The 12278-nt window shown below is 43.3% G+C and overlaps 1 protein-coding gene across 1 annotated transcript in view; it reads left to right on the top strand.

Moving 5' to 3' along the window:
• Positions 1-12278, top strand: part of LOC146786067 (dehydrogenase/reductase SDR family member 4-like) — a 264337-nt gene that overhangs the window by 126527 nt on the left and 125532 nt on the right. Inside the window, exon 3 of the mRNA XM_085635486.1 lies at positions 6307-6484. Coding sequence (XP_085491612.1) covers positions 6307-6484 — 178 coding nt within the window. The remainder of the gene's footprint in view (positions 1-6306; positions 6485-12278) is intronic.

Below are 12278 nucleotides of genomic sequence, written 5' to 3'. Positions count from 1 at the left end.
TATGTGCCTACTTTACGCAGACAACATAATAACTTTTGATCTAAACAAGGGTCTAAATAGCCATCTAAAGGCACTCCAAAAAATTACTGAGGCTCACTACTAAAAGATCAACGTATCTGAAAGTAAAATTATGTGTATGCATGGGATGAAGAAGCCGAAACATGGACATTTTGCATAGTCTTTGGGTGGTCAAAAATTGGAAATTGTAAAATCGTATCCTTTTTTGGGGAAGATAGTGTGTGGAAATTTAAGTGACAAAGCTCCATATAGAAAATAATATGTTTAAAGCCACTTCCCCAACTGGAAACCAGGTCCTTAAGTTTTCGTATGGGCAGAGATGCCCATGTTCTAAAGAGGAGGTTACCATCTGGCTATTGAATCTTGTTTGATAAACAAAGCACCAGCTTCTATTTAGTGGAATCTGCAGCATGGAGTGCACCATTTGTGGATACTCTTGAGGTAGGGGTACTTCCTTTAAATCCCCGCCCAGCTAAATGGTATGGTTCATCTGCGATTTGTTGTAACCTGTGTAAAAATGGTCTCCAATATATTAACCACGTTTTATTTATGTGTCCTGCTTTGATATTATGTAGGCCGAAATGGCTGAGGCCAATATGTTTGCAGTTATCTATTCCCTCAACATCAGCAGTGCTACAATCACTTTCTGTTCCTTCAAATGAAATATTTTGTAGGAGATTTTTTTAACTTTTTTAAGTGTTTTTTAAACTTAAATTAAGGTGCACTAGTTTGTACGTTGTAGAGTCTGATAGTGTTTCCTTTGTGGGCATGTTTTACTTCTTATTTGGGGAGAGGATGTAGCCTTGTGGCTAGAGCGGTCGACGTCGAAGCTGGGGAACTGGGTTGGAGTCTCGGCTACGACGCTCAACCCCCTGTGATTCTGGGCAAATCACTTAATCTCCCTGACCTAATAAAAAAAAATGAATGTATCCTTGTGTAACGAAACTGGTGCTATGTAAAGTGCTCTGATACCCGATTTATCGGATCGAGTTCGCGCTATATAAAACTTCCCCCACAAAAAGTTATTGGTATTGTTTTATTGCAATTTTGCGGTATAGAAATTTACTATTTCTAATTCTATACATATTTCTTAAATTCTTGCACTGATGGCATGAAAGACACTTTATATTCTGTTTTGTATAATTTGTTGCTGCTTGTTGGAATTTTGTTAAATAAAAGATTTTAGAACCTTGGATATCTTCTATGATTGTTAGATCTCATGATGTAGTGGGATATTTTATTACGTGTATTCAATTGTAAATCAGAATTTTATCTTATCTACGGGTATGTAATTTTGTGATTTTATGTGGACTTCAGAGTTCCATAATCATGAATAAAATAAACTTGAAACTTGAACTAACCCATTTAGCTCTTGTGAGATTTCAAGAAAGGATTATGGCATGGTTAGTGACCACATGTGAGCCATATTATTAATGACATGCAGATCTTGTGCAAATCTGTTCAGCTTGGTTTATCTGTCTTTTTTGGATAGGTCAAATCAGTTATATGAGAGCTACAATTAAAGGGTGAGTGCCCTGTCATTGTTTCAGATTTGATGGGATGTTGTGGTATTTTGGATAGCTTCTTTTGTTTGTTAATCTTCGGGTTCACAGGTTCCGTAGAACTATAAGCCCACAGAAATGGTCCCTGTGAACTACAATGTGAAGTCCATTTGGGAAAGCAAATCAGTTATATTAGGAAGAAATTCAGTGTTATTCATAGCTGGTTTACAACTGGTTTTCTCACAGATTAAAGCAATCACTTCATTCTCAAGGTACTGGGGTACCCTAAGGTAGATACCATTGGGGTACAGACCACTGAGGGCCCGATTACGACCTTTGGTGGAGCTCTGGTATGGTGGTACAAATGGCTGCACCACCCCTCCGTGGAAGGTCGCAGCCACCTGCCCACCAGATTACGACTTTTCAATGTCTGGTGGGCGGGCAGCATGGCTGTTCTCCTTCAAAGGCAGTGGTGCCTTCGAAAAAGGTACTGCAATGGGACCGCGCTACAAGGTTCTAGCACGGCATGGACTCGTAGGTCCATGCCGTGCAGGACCCTATGTGCAGGCACACAGGGGGGCACATGTTATGCCCCCTGTGTGCATCCACATGCGGTTGAGGCACAGGGGGCCCTGTAGGCCCCCCTTGTGTCCTCTCCTCTTAAGTTTACATGGAGGAAGCATCTCCATGTAAACCTTGGAGGAAAGGAAACTCGTGATATACTTCAGGGGACAGCAGCGGTACCGCCAAGCATATTTTGACCAATGACCGCCACTCCAATGACAGGGAACAGCAGTTCCCTGGCAGGGCTGGTGGTCCCAGGACGGTCAACCGCCCAACTCCTAATAGGGCACTCAGACCACCTGTGCGGTGGTGGCTAGATCTGCCACTACCGGACCACCATAAATTTAGCATTCCTCGGACCGCCAGACTCGTTATAGGGAACTATGCAAATACATCTGCACAAAATATTCTATGCCTACAAATTGACTGGTGTGGTACGATTGACTAGGAAAGAGAAATCATGATGTTGCTGTGTGGAGTCTGATCCAGTTCTCTCCTATTCGTCTTGCAAAGATGATTCCTGGCCCTACAAGATCTCTAAAAAAAAACACAACACATGGGCTAGCACAAAATTTGAACATGCATTTAATGTAAAAATACCCATTAAATATTTAAAATTAGCAGGGCAATTGCCATTACAATGGACATGAGCAATGCGAAAATTCATACCATTTGGTATAACACTTCCACAGTTTTTCTCCAAGCAAGTGAATGGAAGCAAGACCATGTGATATAAATGTAACTTATATTTAGGCATTAATGAGCAGGTGACAAGTTCGTCTTGTGGGAAGAAAGTTAGAAGACCTTGGTGAACTGATACAGATAAAACCAGCAGGATTTGAGTCTGCTATTTTCTAAAGTCAGTGCTTCCCTGTGCCAAATCCGGAATGAGGCTACACTTTGCTAGAATAGTTCAGCAAAAATTTGCAGTGTAATGCAAAAGATAACATAACAGAGATTTGTTGAAGTTTTTGCAAGTGAGCAGTAATACTAAGGCTCTAGTGGCCTTTTAGCAGGTACTAAAAGGAAATATCCTTTGATTAGTAAAATGTGACTCCACAAATCAAGGTAAACATTGCCACTGGTGTTTTCATAGTACACATCTACTTATTAAGACACATATGCAAATGAATACACATTCGCAGAAGTCGTGTCTAGTAAAGCAGAGTCATATTTCACACCCCAACTTTGAAGTCATTATCTTGCAATTGCATGAGAATAGTTGGGTCATTCTGCATGGAAGTGGTCATTTCAGGTGAGATTTTACGACCATACTGTAAGGAAATGGGTTGTTGGTTGAGGAGGGTGTGAGCCCTTCTCAAGCAACAGCAACAATCCTTGTCAGTGGCAACCACAAAAGTCACAAAATTAGCTTGTGCTTAACCCTCTGGCAGCTTGGCACAAAAGCTGTCAGGCTTCACTTAGAGGCAATGTGTAAAGTATTTATGTAGCACTTAAAAAGTAATGAAGTCCAAAACACAAGAAAAATCCCATGCTTATTTAGAACAATAGAGTACATTTTAATAAATTATTTGACACAAAAAAAGACATAAATCCAATCTGAAGAACCAGAGTAATGATTTTTAAAAGTTTTAAGTCAAAAATAGCGCCAAAAATTACAAAGCTCCAGCCATGGACATTTAGTCCTGCAAGACCATGGCACAGTCGAAAGTTGTGGCCGACCACAATGGAGTGCTGGTCGGGTACACAAAATGGAATAGGCCCAGTCTCTGTTTACCTTTGGACTTAGAAGAACATTTTGAAGAAAAATGCTTGAGAAGGTGAAGTTCAGCGGGTTAAGGCAGTTGACGGTGTACGGGTGCGTGGGACCGTCATCGGGGAGCCACTGGACAAGGTCGCAATGAAGATTTCTTCATTTGGACTTAGTCTCTTTTTTGGAAGTCAAAGATTTCCAGCAGGTCAAACCTGCAGGCTTTAGCTGACGAGGACTTCATGAGGCTGGATAGCCCTTCTGTGAATAAAAGCTGAACAGGATTTTCTGCTACGGAGAACAATGTAGTAGTAGCTACCACGAAGTCAGATCAGGACTCACTGGGTCCAGGTGCAGTTTCAAGATGGTTGGAGCCTTTTCTGTAGGCCTGGGCAGTGAACTTCGCTCCGTTCACGGAGTATGTGGCGTTTTCTGCACTCTGCACTCTGCACTCCGCGGAGCTCGCGGAGTGCAGTAAACTCCGCTTTGCGAAGTGCAGCAGAGTTTTTTCCCCGCTCGTGATCGCGTACGGTAAGTTCGCGAGTGTGAGCTGCCGCTTGGCTAGAATTTCTACCCGAGCTGCAGGAATACGAGCACAAACTGCAGTTCGCACTGCACTCTGCCACTCACGGAACTCCACAGAGTTTTTTTTGTAACTTTGCGAAGTTCTGCGTAGCAAAACTCCGTGAACCTACGCCCAAGCCTACTTTTCTGTCCCTGAGGCTCTCATCATGAGGTCAGCAAACAAGCCCTTAGAGTCACTCTGGGTGTCTTGTGTTGAAGCAGGAAAGTATGTCTCCAGCAGCAGGGTAGTCCTCTGAAGGCACCGGGCAGACTTCAGGCAGCAGGCATGCCCCTTGGTGTCGCAGGGCCGTCCTCTAAAATACATAGAGGTTTAAAATACAACTTTACCATTAAAAAGGATTTTAAATTACAATGCCTCAGACATAAAATATTAAATTTCTACCTGCTGCCAAACAAAAGTCATCACTTATTAAATGTACTAAGGCAACCCAACGTTATCCTATGAGAGAGGTAGTGCCTCACAGTAGTGAAAAACATTTGGGATTTTGTGACTACCAGGACATGTAAAACTTAATAGCACATATTCAACTTTTCAAATACAATGCACCCTGTCAAATTAGCTTTCTATGGCCTACCTAAGTGTGACTTGTGTGCAATAAAAATTAAGCCCTATTCCTCACAAGAGGGATATTTTGTCAAATGGAATTGGCAGTTTAAAACTGCACACAGTCTGCAGTGGCAGGCCTGAGGCATGTTTAAAGGGCTACTTAAGTGGGTAACACAATAAGTGTTAATGTACAAGCACTGGTGATATGGTGTATCATTACTAGGGACTTATCAGTTAATTAAATATGCCAATCATGTGTAAGTCTATGATACTATTCTTTAGGGAATGAGCACATTTACACTGGTTAGCTGTGGTAAAGTGCACAGAGTTCTAAGGCTAACAAAAACAAATCAGTAAATAGTAGGGGTGAAGGCAAAACATTTGGAGGAAGACCACTTTAAGGCTGACAGGTCTAATACCCACCATTACTGTACCACTTGTTATTGCCCCTGGACTTTGAAGATAAAATAGTTAACTGGGTTGCGACTCTAGGCTCTATCCAACCCATACTAATTGCTGATGGTTTGAGTAGGTTCCTTGGGCTTGGCCACCTTGTCCAATTGACTAACATGGATTTTTGCCTTCCCATGTTTATTTTAATTGTCTATTGACATTTTCTTCAAAAATGCTTAACTCTTGTTGCCCATAACTAATTGTTACAGTTTTAGTGTCGTGTTGCCCTTAGCATGTCTCTTTTATGTATTCTTTTTGTGAATACTTCTGTTTCTTTTCTTGATATTTATAACTTGAAAGTTGTCATGTTCTGCATGGAGACTTTTTCTCTGAGAAAAGTCTATTGATTTAGTTCTAGCAGCCAAGTAGTTGCCTGGGAATGCTCATTGAAATTAGCCCTTTACTCCTTAAAATTGGGGTTACTTAACTTTGCTTCAACTCGTCTCTTGTTCTCTCACTACTTGGAAGCTATTCAGAATTTCGTAGGGTGGAAGGGTTTATTCTTTTGGCCTAACAACCTTCTGAGGTCATCTCACAGTTAACATCTCCTTGTGTGTCTCTCTCACTTCTCCACACATAAATTCAGTAAGGCAGATAGCATAGGCACACAGTGACCAAGAGGTCAAGCCCAAGTTTACATGCCAAAAAAATGGGAATAGCCAAGACTCTACCTGCAATCGAAAAACCTGGGGGAATATATCTATTGGATTGCACCACAAGGCATACAATGTAAATACGTTCCCTTACAGTTGTACATTGATGACAAATACACATCACCTTGACAATACCATAGACAATATTTATACCACAAAAACTGACCAGTCCTTCTTCTATAGAGAAGCAACAGGAAAGGTTAGCAGAGAAGAACTTCAGTAACAAACCCTGCTCTACTAATAACAGTTTGTTTACCTGTTGTTCTCTTGCAGGATTGGGCTCGCTGTCGCCCGTCGCCTGGCACAACAGGGGGCCCACGTGGTCCTGAGCAGCCGGAAGCAGGAGAACGTGGACAAGGCAATTCAACAGCTCACGTCAGAGAACCTGTCTGTGTCAGGGACTGTCTGCAGTGTCTCAAACAAAGACCACAGGAAGAACCTTGTGGAATTTGTGAGTAGAAACTACAAAAACTCAATAGAACCCAAGAAAGACCATGAATGGTTTCATGTGTTCCTCACAAAAACAATCCTGCCACCAATGCAGACACCCTTGCACCATGGTGCGTGCAAGGATGATTGCATTGGGGCTAGGAACCATATTGAGTGCAAGCACTGGCTGAAAGGGCAGGAATGCACCGTATCTCATAGATACGGTGCATTCCAGCCCTTTCAATTTGCGTGTGCCAGTACAGCAAATAGACTAGTGGCGCTGCTCTATGCCAAATCATTGTAAATGACACTAATATTTTGTTAAAAACTTTAGAAATTCATAACTCCGGTTCTATGAATTGGATTTAATTAGTTTTAGTGTCATTTTATGTATTGACATTTTCTCTATTTTGCTAAATGCATGTGTAACTTTTCCTGTTTTGTGGTTTCACTTTATTAATGTTTGTGTGCTGCATAAATACTTTACTCATTGCTTCTAAGTTAAGCCTGACTGCTTTAGTGACAAGCTACCAGAGGGTTAAGCGCAGGGTAATTTAGTGCTTCTGTGGTTGCTTTTGTGGTTCACCTCATCGACCAATAACAGAAATTTCTTACAATAATGATTTATTAAACTGCATCAAGTGACACCTGAGTCACATCAAATCAGAGACAATACAGCAGGCTAAAACTGATAAAGTAAATACTGGAAAACTTTACAAGGAAACCCCTGCACTAATAGGTCTCCCATTTGTCTTGGAGGCAAAGTAGATGTCTACGGGTTATTCATCTATCAAGGTAAAAGCTCAATAAGTTTTGTAAATGTTAATAGGTCCCACCCACTTAATGTGTTTCATTTAGTTGTCGTACAGGTACAAGTCATCTGTACCGTAGAGGTACTCCCTGCATTGAGACGGGCTCACCAAATACTTACACAGTCATGCTAGTCATCATACATTCATATAGGCACAACATGCACTCACACAGGCACACTGCTCATTGAACACTCACATAGACAACCATAAGACAAATCATGCACTCACACAGAAAGAACTAATTATACATGTACGAATACTCCCTTCCAATCAATGGCACACAGTTCACTCTACATTCACACAGTCACTCGCCTCAACCTGCACCCACACACTGAGCTCACAGCACAAAATATATATTGGAATGCTGTGGAATCCTGCACTCAGCTACATTACTAAGTCTGCACCAACAGAGCTCAGCCTATATTCACACATACACACAACTACACAACTCACCCTACATTCAGACAACCTCACAGTTCAAAGTAAATGCAATGGCAAACTTCTCATCCTGTATCCGAAACACGCTCTAAAAAGGCACAATCTGGTTAAAACTAAAGGCTTCACTATCTGAGGTTTTAAGGACAAATCTGCTTCAACTGAAGAAACATGCCTAAATAGATGCTATTTTTACCTGTAAAATCTGCGGCCAGCATGAGGGATTCCAGAAATGTTGCTGTTATTGAAAATATTGGCCTCCTGGAGAACCTCCTCACTCTCTTGGACTTTATGGTCTGCTCCATCACCTCTCTGCCTCATCACTGGGAACACAAGGATCCTAAGAGTAAACACACACAAAACTGTAGGTCTAAAAATATATATGACCAAACCAACAACTAAGTGAACTGAATATTTAAAAGAGTCTCACAAAAAAGGGGTTGAGAACCCATCACCCACCGAAGTGGCTTGCTTCATCATCTGGGAACTCTTATTAGACCACACTCCCTTATGCAATTGAGGGTTGTGGTTTAACAGATATACTGAGAAAGTCGTGAGTAGTAGCAAACACGTTTAGTCTCAGAAAGAGCGTAGTAACTGTTTTCATGGTGATGGTTGCAGTGCTAGTCACAGTGTGTAAAAAAAGGTGTGATTTAAAATTGACTACCAAGACACAAAACTATTTTATTAGGCGCTGTCTTGGTGTCAATACTAAAACAGCTTGTATACAGTTTTAACAAATAACTGTGAAAAGTCCATACAAGAAAGTAACAGGTCTACATGTTTCAGCCTATGGATGTTTGAATCCAGGCTTTCGTCAGGACCTTTGATGTAATCTCTACTGCAAAAAAACGTGTGCTTGAGTGCAAGAAAGCAAAATAAAGGAAGGTAACGATACAACCTGCATACTCCTGTGAATCCAAAGTGGAGAATTACAGACAGGAGTACTGGAAAAAAACCCGGCTTTATGCGGGTGCGCTCCTCGCTTCACCTGGCATCCGCTCAGGATGTGAGGCACCGCTCTATCCGTCGGTACCCCTCGCTGGATCCTCCCCTTCCAGCTCAGATCCAGAGAGGGGTACCGATGGATAGAGCGGTGCCTCATATCCTGAGCGGATGTTATCCACCACTTCATCCATTCCAGGGAACCATGCTTTTCATTTTAGTCATGCTTTTGTCTTGCCTCTCACCTGGTGGCTATGGTGTGATAGATCAACTGCCTTGTTCAAGAAGACACTTGGGTCCACTATACAGTGACCTTGAAGCAGGACCCCATTGATGGTGTGACTGAATTTGCGGCGGTCCCGCCACAGTTGAGTCATAACTAGCTTGCCAGAATGGTTCCAATCACCTGTTCCATCCAGGAAGTGATTCCATGTTCTGCAACGTAAGGTCTCTGTTGCTTACTGGAGGAGGGCATTGGAGTTGGTGGCTGCCTGCATCACTTCCACTGTCAGCGCCAGTGGGCATGTGTCTTACATCACCATAGTGATAAATTGTTTGGCCCGCTCATCTTCTTCCTTGACCCCAGTGCCTCGACATGAAGTCGGATGTATTGTGAGCTCCTGGGTAGTGCATGAATTCGAATTCATACATCTGTAGCTAGATTGCCCATCTCTTAGTTTTCGGTGGAGGGTTTTGGGATGTACCCACAAAAGCAGGACTAGTGTTTCGTGATCTACGAAAACCTTAAATCATCTTCCACACAAATAGTGTTGGAATTGGCGGCAGTCCCATTGAACTGCCAGGGCCTCCCTTTCTATTTGTGCGCACCCAGACTCAGTGTCTGTGAGTGCCCTGCAATGGGGACCCAGGACTTGTAGCTCTTCTCCTGCAACAGCACGGCTCCCAATCCAATGGCGCCAGCATTTACCACTAATTCTGTGTTACAGGGTGGGTCATAGTAGGCCATCGTATCTCAGCAGCGCCTCTTGAAGGCAATCCCCATCTTGGCATCCCCATTTCCACTTGGGGTATATCCTCGTGAGGGCCCACAGTTGTTCCAAAATGATGGCTAGGTTCGGAATAAATCGCCAGTAGTAGTTGGCCATACTCAGGAAGCTTTGACCTCTGCTGTGTTGCTTGGCACTGGTGCTTCTGCTTTCCTTGAGGTCCATCTTGCAGGCCCTCATTTGAGAATATGTAAACAAAGAATCCTATGAATTGTTAGAAAAAGGAAACATTTTCCCGGTGTAGTGTGAGGCCATTGTCCACAAGGTAAGCCAGTGTCGTTCTAAGTCACCTACGGTGTTCGTCCAAAATCCTGGAGTAGATCAAGATTTCATCGCTGATGTTAAGAACCTCCCTAGTCATTTTCTGGAACACCTTGGCGGCTGAAGAAATGCCAAAGTTGAGGCATGTGTACTGTCTCAATCTGAGGTGGGTGGAGAAGGTTGTTATTTAGTGGCATCTGGGGTGTAGCTTGAGATGGTGGAGTCCTGCATTGAGATCTTGAGATGGTGGTATCCTGCATTGAGATCTAGCTTTGAAAACCACTGCGCACCATTCAAGTCCGATTTGATGTCATCCATGGTTGACATGAGATGTCGCTCTCGATGGATAGCAGTGTTCAGGAGGCACCTGTACAAGTAGAGGTGGATGGCCACCGGTTGTTTTGGCTTGGGTACTACTGCCAATAGGGATACCCATGGGGTAGACCCAAACACCTTATCTATCATCACTAGTTGCTCCTGCTTGAGAAACTCCTTCTCGAACAGGGGCCGCATATGGAAAGTGATTCTTCAGTGGTGTAGGTTGACAGGACCAACTGTCTGGTTGATGTGAAGTTTAACCCACCCAAGGCCCTGTAATAGCCCTGGATATCTGAGAGAATAGTGTCTGGCTGGGAGTCGGTGATGTGCCGAGCAAAGAATGCGAGTCCCAAATCCTCAGCGGTGTGGCAGCTAAAGACAGTGCCTCGCTGGTTGCCACAGTTTGCTCAATGGCCCCAGCTAATAGCAGTGTGTACCTGTACCATGAGCAAATATCTTTGTGGATTCCATCCGAGGTCATGGCTGCAGCGGTTCGAATTGACTTATGACCATGATGTTCACAGATGCCCCATTGTCTATTAAAGCCACTATTGGTATTTTATCAATAAACACAGTGCACCTGAGGAAAATCTTTCTCTTGATATCTGCTGGCTGCATAACGGGATGGTGAAGACGTTATCCTCTTTGCTATCCTGCCTCCATGCCCAGTTTGTCCCAGGTGTTGTCTTCTAAGGTCAGACGCTTCGGCGAGGCATGAAGCTTCAGCCTGACCTTGGGCTTGTGCCCTAGTCTGAGCCTCTGCAGATACGTGAAAAGTGGTTTCCCTTCCCGCAGCAGGAACATGTCTTTCCTTTGGCTTGGCAGGTGTCCTCTTTACGTGGTTCCAGGCCACAATTTCCACATATTGTAGGAGCAGGACTGCTCTATGCCAGCATATGTGGGTGCTATATGCATCTGATATTAGCGTCCCCCCTCTCTCTTTGATCTGAATAGGGTAAATTTCTTCTGCCCCTGAGAGTCTCAAGGTCCTGGTGAGTGCCAGCTCGATCTTCTCACCTTAGCTGTTCAATAGTTTGTGTCAGCGAGCTAGCATGAGGTTTACATTCAGCATCATGCTGGGCTGGTGGAAGGTCAGGCACGTCAAGCTGGATGAACCACAGCCCGGTATGATTTGCCCACAGACTTCCTTGGCCTGAACATTGGTGAGGGTTCACAACTGGGCATAAAAAGTTGGATGTTTCCATCCTCCCCCTGGCGGGACTAGAGCAAATTGAACCTCTCAAAGATAGGAGTCAGTTGGGGATCAAAATACGTATTCAGGACAAGCACTACAGGTTCATCGTCGTGTTTGGTCCCTCTCCCTGACAGAGTTTCAAAGAGCTGATATATTTCCTCACCTCCAACATGCAGTGAAGCCAATCTCTTCACAGTGCCATCAGTTTCCAACGTTGCATGAAAACAGTTGCTCAGCCTTCCAACCCCCGTCCATGCACCATTGTAGAGCAGCAGTCGCCGGGTCAAGCAGGGCACTGAAGGGAGGCAGTCCAATGAGTGAGGCATAGGAATGTTTAGCAAGGTAGTGCAGAGTCCAGTTATGCCGGGCTTTAAAGGCCAGGTAAAGGGTGTTAAATTCAATCCTTTGCTTGACAGGCAACCATTCAACTGAATTTAGAGTTTGAATGAAATGATAGGTACTCTTCAAATCCAGGATTAGGCAGTTAGCGCGGTTTTGTGCACTTTGTATTTTGGTAGGGAGCATTGGCTCCAACACAAATCTAACGCGGGAGAGGGCCACAATTACTGGAAAGTAGATTTGATCTTGATACTGTTAAAATGGGCAGTTATCTCACAGATAACAAAAATGGAAGAAAAGGTGGTTAAAATCCTGAATCAATTCAATTTTTTAAAATACTTTGGGATAGCTGAATTTAAATAGAAACTAGTTGCCAACTAGACTATTGGGTCTAGGGTGATTCCTAATGATTTTACAGAGTGGGTCAGAGTGTGATTGCGGTTGAGAGCATCCAAAGCTTTTAGCCATTCTGAAATATGAGGGTTCGCCTCTTTGTGGGAGAAG

This window comes from Triturus cristatus, chromosome 11 (assembly GCF_964204655.1).
Source record: "Triturus cristatus chromosome 11, aTriCri1.1, whole genome shotgun sequence".
NCBI classification, from domain to species: Eukaryota; Metazoa; Chordata; class Amphibia; order Caudata; family Salamandridae; genus Triturus; species Triturus cristatus.
This window is presented reverse-complemented; position numbering and strand designations above follow the sequence as displayed.